A 13,013-nucleotide genomic window follows, 5' to 3' on the forward strand; every position below is an offset into this window, starting at 1 on the left:
ACTGACCAACGAATTAATATAGATACCAACCAACCAACCAACAGATCAACATAGATACCTACTACCTACCAACCAACCAAGAATCAACCAACTCAGAACAGATACCTAGTTACCTAATTCCTCCCTGGTTCATCTGGCTCTCCTCCATTCCTATATGCCCACAGCCGACTCAGGTGCTTCACGCGGAGCCTACCTCCCGCGAGCCGCGCAGTTTTCTCTCGACCCGGACCCCAAGTTTGGGGTTGACCTTGGCCTTGACCACCACCACCTCCTCCTCCTCCTCCGCGACCACCTCCACGACCGCCGCCGTAGCCACCTCCATAACCATCAGTTTGGGCGTGACCACCAGCAACACCATTACCATCACCACCATCACCACCAATACCACCCCCTTGACCACCACCACCTCCGCCACTACCACCCCACCCCGGCGTCTTCACCTGCACAGTGTCCCAGTCCTCCAAAATGTCCAAGTCGACATCGGCATCCATAAAGGCGTTCCCATCCCTCACTCGGCCTTTACTCAGATCGCGGGTGTCGATGCCCTCCATCTCGAACATGTTGTCCAGATAATGCTGGTTGAACTGGTGGCCGGAGCCGACGCGCTTGAAGAGCCGGCCGACGAACTTGTTGTCGTCTTCGCCACTGCCTAGACCTTTGCCGATTCGCTCGATGGGCGTCTTGGGCGAGAGGACACTGCTGTGGTGAAGGTGAGGGTGGCGTTGATGATGGGTGGTTTGTCGGTCGAGGTCGGACTGTGCTGCGGTGGTGGTGGCAAGCTTTAGTTGTCGAGCTGACGCTGCCGCTGCCGTTGGTGTTGCTGTTGGCGCTGCCGTTGGTGTTGATGCTGCCGCTGCTCTTGGTGTTGGTGTTGCTGTATCGTCGCGGCCGGACGCGGGCGCAGGCTTGGACGACCAATCCAACACGTCGCCGATTGAGCGCGGGGGTGTCTTACTGCTCCATCCTTTGTCTGCCGGAGCCAGTGCTGCTGGACTGCGAGATTGTCTCCCTGGCAGAAACATATCACTCCATCCTTTCGCCCGAAAGGTCTGCAGTTGCAGTTGCTGACGCTGGTCCTGTTGTTCAAAGGCAGGTCGGAAATGTAGGATGCCGAATCGAGACACGTAGTCGCCCGTGTTGGCGTAGTGCTCGATATGTTTGACCACGCGGCCGCTCTGGGCCGGGTCGCCGTCGAGGGTGGCCCCGAGGCCGGCGCTGGCCGGGGCACTGGTGGCGCTGACGGCGGTGGCACTGGCGGTGTTGCCGTCCGTCTCGTCCGTCACCGTGATCACCGGCGCGTTCCAGTGGTTGGCGGCATTGCCGAAAGTATAGACCTCGAGTTTGCGGATCTGTTCGGCCGCCACTGTGGCATACAGCCAGTCGAGGACCATGCCGCCTTCGATGGCGCCCTGGCTGTGCACGATCAGCACTACCTTGTGGATGGATGGGTCGGACACGATGGCCAGGAGCTGCTCGTATTCCTGTCGGATGTCGAGTGTGGGATAGCCCAGCGTGCGCTGGATGATGCATTCGAGCACGTCGAAGATGATGCCGCGGCTGGAGATGAGGTCGTTTCGTTAGCAGGGTTGGCGAATACGCCTATCTGTCTATCTTTGACGGGATGGAGCCGTGCAAAGGGAAAGAATCGAGACGGGACAGAGCGATGCAAAACATAGAGTAAGTAGTGCAGTGCAGTGCAGTGCAAATGGAACAATAGGCAAAAACATACAAATGTGTCAAATAAAAGATACAGTGTAAAATGAACCACGACACCACTTACGTCTGATTATGGATGCCAATCACCGGGCGTCTGAATGTCATGGCGAGACGGTCGAGGTTGGCCTGGAGCCAATGATCGCTAAAGAAAGAGTGAGAAGTTAGAAAAGCCTTTCAGACATGAAGATGAGTGCGAAAATATCTTGAAGAGCATTATCAGTGATTGGATGAGCATGACTGCCAACATGCTATTGCTATTGCTGTTGGTGAACTGTCCAGCCAGTAGTCACAGTCATGGGCTGAGCAAAGCAATGAATCGGCCTGAGATGAATACTCCCGGAGATGAATGCAGATGTGGATGTGGATGTGGACTGAGGTAAATGGATATAGTATGTAGTCTGTGAATTGACTATCGCTTGAGACGAACAGTTGTAGACTAAGGAAAGCAAGATGGCGATATGGTCTGAGATGGAAGGATGTATAGACATGCTAAGCAATTAAGATGGCCTGGTCTGGGAAAATGAGAATGAAGATGAAAATGAACATGAGAAGAAACAAGAACGATACCCTCGCCCAAGTGACTCACCCAACCGCAACTCCATTGATAAACACCCATTGCTCATGTTCAAATCTGCGTCTCCCCTGGACGCAGCGTGGGTTGGACTGAAAGCCAGAGCGACGGCGGCCATTGAGCAGGACGGTGAACCACTGGTTCGCCAGCACAAAGGCGACAATGTACAGAAAGTACAGGGCCGGGACCAGAAAATAGGCCAGGGGAAACAGGGAGACCAGAAACAGGATCTGTGCCACCACCAGCACCAGATGCAGAAAGCTGGCCTTTGCGTTGGGCCAGGTCAGGGCCAACTCGTCCAGGCCTTTGGATCGGGTAGGGCCGATGGGGAAGATGATGCTGGGCAGACCGGCCGAGGGGGGCAAGGTGAAGGTGATTTGGATGAAGAGCCAGAGGTCGTTGAGGACGAGGAGGAGAGGGTTTGCCGTGTAGGGAAGGGGTTTGGAGGAGGGGGCAATCATGATGGTGGTGGTGGTAGTGGTGGTAATCGTAAATAGTGCGAGTGGTTGATTGTGGTCGTTGTTGTGGGCACGAACAGCGGTTGCACGAGGCGAGGAAGTCGAGATCCTTCTTGAATGCAAGCACGTCCGAAGAAAGAGTCGACGTCCTAGCTACAGTGACAGCAGCAGACCGAAGAGGACGGATTCCTGACAGACAGGAAACCAAAAAGGTTGAGGAGAGGAGCGCTCATCAACGACGGCACGGTCAGCTGCTTTAATGCTCTCGCTCCTAGGAGACTCTCCTCTCTTTCTGCTGGGCAAGCAAGGCTGCCAGGGTCCCCTGACACCCCGCAATGGCAATGATATGCGGATGTGTAAGTAGAAGCAGGTTCTGGTCTGGTCTCGTCCGCTGCACACCGAACGAAAAGGGGTCGAGCTGTTCCAACAAAAGAAAAGGCTAAGGCGTCCGATCGGCTGATTGACGCCTACGGACACGGAGGACCGTGTACCAGGAGAGTGGGATTTTCACATGTCGATGAGAACCGGCCTCGAGCTTGAGGGGTCTCGGTCCTTCAGCCAGTCAGCCAGCAGACCGGGGGACCAGCTGAGAATGAAATACATAGAAATGCCTGCCTAGTTCTTCAGCTTCAGCTGTGAAATCCGTGGTGGCGTCGAGTGTGACAGGAGCTGGGGCTGGAGCTGGGGCTGGAACTGGCCGGGGAGAGAGGAGGGGTAAGAAAGGCAAGGAGGGCAAGGAGGGCACGGTAAGGCTGGGCGGCCGCAGATTGACAGTGCTCACCAATCGAATCATCCATCCTGCCTAGGTAGCTCATATACCATACGAGGGGCACCAGGGGGCACCATTTAGGCCTGAGCAAGGTTCAACACTGTCGTGACCGGTGTAGCGCAGGTGCAGGTGCAGGTGCTGATGCTGATGCTGACTGCCGTGATACGAGATTCACCGAAGATGGCAAGGCAGAGAGAGGGGGAGAGAGACACACAAACAAAGAGACATGCTTGACCGCCACACGGCATGGCCACTCACTGTGCAAGAGGCGGTGAGACCAAGTGAGGCAACCAGCCAGGTTTAGTCCATACGCTACTAAGCGTGTAGACGGTTCTTGTAGGTGCCTGAGGCAGGCAGGCATCCAGGCCGCTAGCCTGGATCAAGATCAAGATCAAATCGACAGCGGCGGGACGGAGTAGACATAAGGATAGAGAAGATGAAGATGTAGATGTATGGGTAAGATACTATAGATTGCCGCAGATAGATAGGTACATACCTACTAATACTCCCGCTTATGTACAAGGTGCCTACCTAGGTAAGGCCTCTAGTAAGTGATAAGCACCCACGGAGATATCGGAACTATCTATCCAACAGCTTAGCTCGCCTATAAGTTCATGCCCAGACTGCCTAGACGAGACATTATTTAGGGACTACTCTAGGCGTTATAGCCTCCGGCCGAATCTACTTCTTACCCACAGTACCACAGCTACTAGTTACAAGGTAGCTGCTGCTTAGTACTTAGTAGACTACAGTACCTTCTCTAAAGCAGCGAGCCGATACCGATGCTGATACCGAGGATGTGAGATATGAGGAACTAACAACTAGCAACTAGCAACCATGATCTAGGGACTAGCAACTAGCAACTACTAAATCAATCACTACATGGATGTCTTCCTCGACATCAAGCTACTTAGTGAAATATAAGATATAAATTGCGACACATACAGATAGATATCCCGGCACCGATCAGCGAACGACCAACATGCCCAAGAACTCCGGCTCCAAACAGGAACAGGATCTACTCATGTTCGAGTCGATCCCGTGGTGCAAGAAAATCCTGGACGACGCCGAGTTTGTGGTAGAGCCGAGTGCCTCCCGAACCCCCAAGGCCCACAGTACAGAAGATGCTCTCCTCTCGCGCACGCTCAAGACGAACGACACCATTGAGGGCTGGGTGTCGCTGTATCGTCGGGGGACGAGCACGAACGCATCAAGCAAGCACCCTTTGAACCAGCAGACCTTGAACCCAGCTTCAGCTTCAGAATCAGCAGGACCAAACTCAACATCAGCCTCGGCAGGGCCAAACTCAACATCAGCTTCAACAGGGCCAAACTCATCAGCTTCAGCAAGGCCAAACACGACATCGGCCTCAGCCCAACCCACACTCATAGGCCTGAAATCCGAAGTCCGCACGCTCCTCAGCCTCCGGCCCGGTCTGGACGGGTACCCCGGCATCTGCCACGGCGGGATCGTAGCCACCCTTCTTGACGAGGTCATGAGCGTGCTGGTGAGCGAGTGCCGGCGGTCGCAGGGCCCAGAAGGCCTTAGCCCAGGTTTGGGGTTTAAGCAGGGCCCTGGCACAAACACAGACACAGACAACGTCACCGCCGACCTACACATCACCTATCTGAAGCCGGTGCCCACGCCGGCGGTGGTTTTGTGCTGGGCCAAAATCAGAGCCATCCAGGGTCGGAAGTATTTCGTCGACGGGGCCATTGTGAATGAGAATACTGTCATGCTGGCCCGAGCGGAGGGGTTGTTTATTGGTGTGAAGAAGGAGAAGTTGTGAAGACTAAAAGCAAACAAGATCACTATTAGTAGCTTAACCTTGACCTTATTCTCCCTTCTCCCTTCTGTCCACTGCCATCTCCCCACTGCCTTCCTCGTCCTAGGGCAAGGAGGCTGAAGAGAGCATAGAGCCTAGAGGGAGCTTGACATTGACATTGACATGAAACTAAGGTACTGCATACTGCGTACTGCGTACTGCATGTCTGTACTGCATAGTGTATATGCTTCTGTGCCGTGCCGTGCTTTAGCCTTTACGGCTGAGATTCGCACCCTGGTCCGCTCGCTCAGGGGTTCGCTCTCTGCTGCTGTTGGCTGGCTGGCTGGTTGTGGGTGGCTGTCCTGTTACTGAATTACTGTATGTTGTGGGCTTGCTACCTTAGGTATAGGTAGATATATGATGCATGAGCTGGGCTGACCTGACCTGACCTGCATGTAAACAGAAGGTCAATAAAAGACAAGACAAAGAAAGAACCTTCTATAATCCAGACCTATACCTAGACCTATAACTAGACCTTGACATTGATCTTGACCCGTCTATCTCCCTTATACGTGAAACTCTGGCCAGTCAGTACACGACATACATACGAACCCCGACCCCCGATCCCTGACTGTCGTTTATACAGACAGTAGTTCAAGTCTAGAGTCTAGGTATAGGTTCTCCGCATAGAGTATACTGTAGGAACGTAAGCCTGACTTTACCTATCTATCTTTCGTACGTAGCTTTTTTAACTTGAAACTCAGCTTGAACTCTAACTTAAACTACGTCGAGTAGGTCAAGGTCAGTGTCAAGGTTAGGGTCAAGGTCAGGGTCAGGGCTAAGTAATACAATACAAGGCTGACTGTGCTACGATACGTTGTGACTGTGCTGCAAGAGAACACCATGTGTACCTCACGTACCTACCTATGCGTCCATATCCATGTATTCACGCATTCAACCAAACTCTATTCACGTACTTGAGGCTGAGGCTGAAGCTGAAGCTGGGGCTGAACAATCTCATCTTCCTGTTGCCGTTCCCGTCGCTGCAGGGACCCTGCAACAGCAATATAAATAGTAACAGTACCAGCACCAACACCAGCAACAGCACCAGCGCCAGAAACAGCATCAGCAATAGCAATAGCAACAGCAACAGCAACAGCAACAGTAGCAGTAACAGCACCAGCACTAGACCAGCATCATGCTCATCCACATGCACATCCACATGCACATGCAGATGTCAGCCAGCCACCCATCCATCCTTTCAGCCAGCCACTCTCAAGTCTCAAGTTCTACACTATTTCCATTTCCATACTAATTTCCAATCTAGAGCCGAAACAGCATCCGTATGAGGTATGAGGTATTACAAGAAATCCCAAGATATCAATGACATGTGCATGTGCCGCACGCTTTCAAGCTCCTACCTGCCTCTCCAGTCTATGTATGTACGGAGTACTGTTTTGCTTTACACCGACACTCACCCCGACACTCACGCCCACGCTTCATGCTTTACGACAATGCTTTACGCTCAAGCTTACGCCTTAGGCACGCTTAACCCTACGCTCAGTGCCAGGCTTAGAGGTCTAAGGCCTTAGCCTAGGGCAATCCTTATGCTCAGACTTATTCTTAGACCTATGCTTAGACCTATCCTTCTAGAGATACATTCCATATGGTTTAGAAGCGATAACAACATGTCACGGAAAGAACGAAAACAACCTAAAGGTCATGGATCGTTTATTCCTCGTTTCAGTTGCGGCTTAGGGGCCTAGGGCAATACTCACGCTTATGCTTATGCTTAGGCCTATCCTTCCAGAGGAACATTCCATGTAGTATAGAAGTGATAATGACATGTCAATATCACGGAAAGAAAGAAAACAACAGCCTAAAGGTAATGGATGAAAGAAAGAAAACGATAGCCCAAAGATCATGGATGAAAGAAAGAAACAGCCTCAAGGTCATGGATAGTTCATTCCTCATTCCTCGTCTCAGTTGTCATTTCGGCAGAGAGAATAGACAAGACATAAAAAACAAAAAACAATAGAAGCAAATACTAGATATCAAAGAAACTAAATCGAAGTCGACGAAGAGTAAAGAGACTGTGTCCCGTGTACCATCACAATCTCCATCACCATTATCACCATCATCTCCATCCTTATAGGTAAAAGACAGAAATCACCACCATCAACATCACATCCCCAAGATACAAGATACAAGATAAAACATATAAGATAGAAGAAAGAAGATAGAAGAAAGCCTTAGGACGCTGCCTCAATCAGTCACCACCATTGACAGCACCATTCGCAGCACCCTTGGCACCACCACCACCACCACCACCACCACTCTTACCAGTACCATTGAGAGCACCATCGACAGCCGGAGCCAGTTTGGTACTCCCCTTGGCACTCTTCGCAGTAGTAGTAGTAGTAGTAGCGCCATGGACACCGACACCGACACCGACACCGACACCGACACCGACACCATTCTCGACGCCATTCTCGACACCACTCTTGACATCGCCCTTGACATCGCCCTTGACACCATTAGTAGCACCATTCGTAGTAGGAACACCTTTCACACTCTCCTTGAAGATACGTTCCGCGTGGGCCAGAACCGTGGGATACACATCCTTGACCGCCTCGGCGCCCATCCAGCAGTCCAAATGTCCATAGCCGGGAAACAATTCACGCTGATAGCGGGCCGGGCCGAAAATGGTGGTCAAGGTGGTATACGACTTGTCGGTGTTTTCGGGCGTGTACACGACGTTGTCGTTGCCGGAGATGAACAGAATCGGCACGTCCTTGAGCCGTTGCAGATTCTCCGGCCGCACCAGCGACTCGAGCATGTTGTTGGTCACCTCGCCGTGCGTGCCTTGGTACATGAGCTGGCTGAGCGAGTTCATGCTGGTGCCGCCGAGGAATTTGGACAGATTGGCGTGCGTGGCTGCGTTGAGTCGTTTGTGTGACCAGAGCCTGTGGGAAAGTAAGATTGATGGCCAGTCAGTCTTTGTGTCATGGTATCTGGGTCATGCCATGATAAGGCAAAAGGCAAAGAAAGGCAAAGAAAGGCCAACGGGCAAACAGGCAAACAGGCAAGCAGGCAAGCAGGCAAGCAGGCAAGCAGGCAAGCAGGCAAACAAGGCTCTATACAGAGGAGAAAAAACGTACCTCCCAAAAACAAGCTCGGATCGATGGCAGACCACACTATTGCACAGTTCGGCCGGAGCCCCCGCCGGATACAGTCGCACCACCTGGTTCAACAACCGCTGCACCAACGAGTCATTCTCGGTCGAGATGCACGAGAACCAATTCCCTGCCAGCAGCTTGTAAATGCTGGTCAGAGAGACGGGCAGCGAGGCCTTGATCTTGTTGACCACGCCAAACATGGGGTTGAAAAACACCTGCGACGCCGTCAACCCGCTGATCCATTTCGAGTCGATGGTGCCATCCAGCAGGCCGGCCGACAGCGCCACCGAGCCCGCACAGTGGGCAATCACATAGATGGGCTTGGGCTTGGTCGAACCCTGGAGCCGATGGATTTCCTCAAACGCCGCTTCAATGTCCAGCCGGGCATCGTACGTCGTGAATCCCCGCTGCGCGTTGGGCGTCTTCCCCGTGCGGTGGGTGATGCAGAAAACTTCGTATCCCGCGGCCTGGAAGTATTCCACCGCGTTGGTGTCGATGGTCGGCAGCGCAAAGATCTGGTGGTCGACCGACGCTCCGGGAATAAACAACACCTGGCGCCCCGTGGACGACGCGGTGGTCGGGGCCCATCGCTGGAGAGTGGACACGATCTTGTCGGTCGAGGTGACCTTGATCGTCTCAACCGGCGGCCTCTTGTTCACTTCGTAGCCTTGGTAGGTCGTGGTCGGATACTGAATCCAGCCCAACGGTCCGAGGAAGTTGGACAGCACTTGCTTGGTGAAGAAGGTCAAGAACTTGCCGGTTGACGCCACCTTCGACAGCCGGGTCGACCCATGCGGCGTGAAGGTGGTCAGCTCGGACACAAAGTCTCGCGGCTCAATGTGCAGAGTCCCCTTGCCCACGGTGCGGTCGCCTTTGCTGAGGGTGACGTACAGCGTCGAGGTGGCCTTCCAGGTCGCCCAAGGCTTGAACGCAATCGACCGATCAACCACCTTGTAGCCGTAGAAGTGGATGATCTCGCCGCGGGTCGAGATCATGTCGAAATTGTACGTCAGGTTGGTCGTGTCCGGCGTGCGTTTGTCCTGGTTGAACAGGTTGAAGTCACCTCGCAACACCATGAACGGAGACCCGGGCAGCCCAGCACAGGTGAAGGTGCCGGTCAGCATTGCAGGGTGATCCGCCCGCCCGATCACTATGCAGGGATCCATCAGTATTAGCCCGGACAATCACTGCACACATCACATCGGGACAGCTTACACTCATCGGTATCCCAAGCGTGGCAGCTCAGGAAGAACCGGGCCGTACTTCCGGCCGCCTGGGCTGCATCGGTTGCCACGGCATAGTCGGAAGCCTCGTCGCCCGTGTTCACATGGTCGTCAATGTTGATGTACCCAGTCATGACTTCGGCGAACTCGATCCCTTCACACTCGGAGGATGTAGCCTCCTCGATGATCCGCTCAGCCTTACGAAGTTCCCTGCCCATTGGGACCGGATGAGCAGGTGGTCCGAACAGGTCGAGGGTTCCTGTCCAAGGAGGTCGGTCAGTGTTGCCCATCCAAATGTTCCAGTTTGCTCTCTTACCGTTCTGCGTGGCGAGATCGATCTTCAGACCTTTACGCTTGGCCGCCGCTTCGACCGCCCTTTCAGCAAGAGCGGTGATGGTTGCGAAAGGGTTGACCCCCAGTGCAGTGGGCAGAGCGGCACCGTCCACCACGACAATGCCATCGTGGACCTCTTCCCCTGGACCTTGGAAAAGTTGGCCGAACTGGTTGACTGCTCCATTCACGCCAGTGTCGTCGCTGCTGATGGTAGCGCCGCCCATGATGTGGACCGTGATCTGCGAAAATTAGTCTCGTCCATCGCCGAGAATGTAGCCAGCCTTACCTCTTGAGCCCCCAAGACCGCAAAGAAAGGTGAGTTGATATAGGTGCCTCCGACGGCATTGGTGGCTTTGGCCAGAATACCGTTGAGATATTTGACGTGGTCACTTCTGCCCACCCCCAAGAAGGTCAGAGTCGGCTTGTCATTGGGCCCCATCCGCATCACTGCTTGATTGCTGTCATGAGACATGATCAGATACGTCTGCGTTCTCTCGAGGCTGCCCTTGGCGGCGTAAGGGTACAGTCTGCTCAGCTGTCGAGTGACAAAATGCCGGGCTTGGTCTTTGAGGCTGTAGTGCTGTGGTAAGATCTTGCCCGGGAGAGACTCCAGCATGGCTTGGAGCACGGGAACCAATGCTTCAGTAATGGCACCCTCTTCAATCACAAAGCCATCCAGTGGGTTGGGCTGGGTGCGGCAATCGATGACTCCGGTGATGGTGGGCCCGACCGGTCGATCGGGGTTGGGAGACACGCTGCCCATGCCGTTGACTTCGTAGTTGGTGTTGTATCTGCCCACAGATTAGTCTCGCGGCCAACAAAGCCTTGGGGGCCAGGTCAGGGGGCTGGGATTGGTACCCGAATGCCAATATATCACCATTGCCGCTCATGTCTTTGCCAACTCGACTGCTCATTTTCATCCCGAGAGCTTTACTACGAAGCAGGAGTTCGGTTGTCCCCAGAGCTCCGGCACCCAGGAAGACGAACTTTTTCGCATGCACCCACATGAGATCGTGGTATATGTTTCTCTTGAACAGGCCGCGTTTGCCTCCGTGCCAGGCGAAGTACACCAGGTATCCCTCCTGAGTGGGGTGCTTCTTGATGTAACGGGCTTCACATTGGCAGAAGCTGGTCGGTGTCAGCAGGTTTCAAGTTCAAGGCCTAAGCGGGCGGGATGGGATGAGTACATCTCGGCTCCCCAGTTCCATGCATCGCTCAAGTACGTCACGAGCGTGGTCGACTTGCTCCCGTCATTCACCCCGGTACTATCCATACCCGTGAGAGCGCTGGCTTGCATTTGCTTCATCAGAGAGTCAGCATCCATCTGTTCTGTCCTCCGTGGGAAACAGGGGCTTCATACAACACCGGCATGGTTGGGCCCGTTCTCGAACCTGGTCGTTTGCGGCACACGCTTGAAATTCTTCTCCCATCCTAGTAGTTCGGCCTGTTTCTTCAACAGCTCCAGCTTGGGCAAAGGCGGGAAGTCTTCCGGGTACTCCTCAGGCTGCAGCATCTGGGCGGCTCGCTTGTAATCTGGAGTCGTGTCAGTGACCACGCATAGATAAGGGTGCACCTAACACTACACTCATCGAGGGCTCCGGGCGTCTGGAGATCTTTGGGCCATTCGGGGAGGCTCATTGCTCCATCGTCAGCTTTCAAGAAGACGTTCGCATTGAGAAGGCTCGTGCCCCCAAGACCTGAACACGTTAATCTTCATCTTCCAGCCCACATTTCACACCACAGTTGGTACGGACCACTGGCGACAAATGCATTTTGTCCGGCACCCATCACTAGTTGGTATAGTTTGGTTGGATCTCCGACGTGCACCGGAACTCCAGGATTATCTCCAGGAGCGAACAAGCCAGTAACGCCAATCTCAGGTGCAGCTTCGGTGAGATTCGAGGGATACTCTCCCGCTGCCGATGTCAGAACAGTCCAAAGCCGAGCGAGCAGTGCAGTACTCACGCCATCTCTCTTTGCCTCGTTCAAGGACGCAGACTGCTTGGCCAGCACGTGCCATACGTGACGCTGAAACGCCCCCTCCATAGCCAGATCCTATGACGACGACGTCGTACGTGGGTCGTAGAAGCTCTACGGGACGTGATAGCCGGGGGAACTGACTGTTTCCGCCCAGGTAGTCGCTGGCCTCGAGCTTGGATTGAGATCGAGACAGCGCTCCTCCTGGCTCAGTGGTGCCGACAGGGTAAGGAGGCACCTGTTGAAAGGGCGACTGAGGAGTCGGCGGTGAGGCAGACGCGGCTGAGCCAGTGGATTGATCCGAGTTCTTCGCGCTGAGGCCGTTCCCGGCAACCTTCTGGGGGTCTGAAGCCATTATCCAAGGATAACACTGTAAAGTGAGGGCGGGATGAGGGTTGTAAAACAAGACGGTCAGAAAAGGGCGCCCACCGCGGACAGAGGGACACCTTATACGCAAGGAAATAAGTGATTGAGTCTGGTGGCTGAAAGCATCCAGCCCGCTGTCAAAGCACGAGGAATGCAGGCCCCCGGAAAACGAGGTGCAGGTGCATCTGGTCGAGCCAGTGCAGAACCTGGGGGCAGCGTCGACATTCTCGACATGTGAAAGTCAGACGAGATGCGACACCCTGGGTCACACAGAAACAAAACCCCTCCTTGCCCTTGGAACGGAAGTTAGGCCTGCCTCTCGAGCAATACGAGGACAGGGACTGGACGAAGCCGTGGTCTGGACTCCGTGGAGGGTGAGACGTATACGAACTGTGGAGGTGACAGGGCTCAGGAGGCCAGCCTCCCCCCTGACCCGGAGCGGAAAAAGGTGTGGCCGAAGCACGCCCCCAGCAGGCATCTGCCTGTCCATCTGCCTGTCCTCTTCCACTCTCCAATCATCGCATCCTCTTCGCCCGGGAGACTTTGTGGCTCATCAGCCTCAGCTGAGTCAAAGCTTGACCGTAAGCTTGCACCCTGTCGTACAGGTGCCGGGGCGGGGGTGTTTCTTTGTGAGTCTCACTCACATGTGAAAGTGA

The 13,013-nt window shown here is 54.1% G+C and overlaps 3 protein-coding genes across 3 annotated transcripts; 1 reads left to right on the forward strand and 2 right to left on the reverse strand.

Annotated features, from left to right (window-relative positions):
• Positions 1 to 113: 113 nt before the first annotated feature.
• A1O3_01436 (uncharacterized protein) lies at positions 114 to 2,748 on the reverse strand (the record flags this gene model as incomplete). The annotated part of the gene is made up of 3 exons (XM_007731582.1): positions 114 to 1,557; positions 1,781 to 1,858; positions 2,303 to 2,748. The coding sequence occupies 3 exons, from the start codon at positions 2,746 to 2,748 to the stop codon at positions 114 to 116; spliced, it is 1,968 nt and encodes a 655-aa protein (XP_007729772.1).
• A 1,748-nt stretch (positions 2,749 to 4,496) lies between these two features.
• A1O3_01437 (uncharacterized protein) lies at positions 4,497 to 5,303 on the forward strand (the record flags this gene model as incomplete). The annotated part of the gene is made up of 1 exon (XM_007731583.1): positions 4,497 to 5,303. One exon carries the CDS (start codon positions 4,497 to 4,499, stop codon positions 5,301 to 5,303), a length of 807 nt encoding a protein of 268 aa, XP_007729773.1.
• Positions 5,304 to 7,548: 2,245 nt separating this feature from the next.
• A1O3_01438 (uncharacterized protein) lies at positions 7,549 to 12,346 on the reverse strand (the record flags this gene model as incomplete). The annotated part of the gene is made up of 11 exons (XM_007731584.1): positions 7,549 to 8,245; positions 8,441 to 9,608; positions 9,674 to 9,940; positions 9,998 to 10,253; positions 10,301 to 10,805; positions 10,873 to 11,142; positions 11,202 to 11,314; positions 11,375 to 11,547; positions 11,598 to 11,711; positions 11,769 to 11,930; positions 11,980 to 12,346. The coding sequence occupies 11 exons, from the start codon at positions 12,344 to 12,346 to the stop codon at positions 7,549 to 7,551; spliced, it is 4,092 nt and encodes a 1,363-aa protein (XP_007729774.1).
• Between the last annotated feature and the right edge of the window lie 667 nt (positions 12,347 to 13,013).

Source organism: Capronia epimyces, assembly GCF_000585565.1.
Source record: "Capronia epimyces CBS 606.96 chromosome Unknown aczIQ-supercont1.1, whole genome shotgun sequence".
NCBI classification, from domain to species: Eukaryota; Fungi; Ascomycota; class Eurotiomycetes; order Chaetothyriales; family Herpotrichiellaceae; genus Capronia; species Capronia epimyces.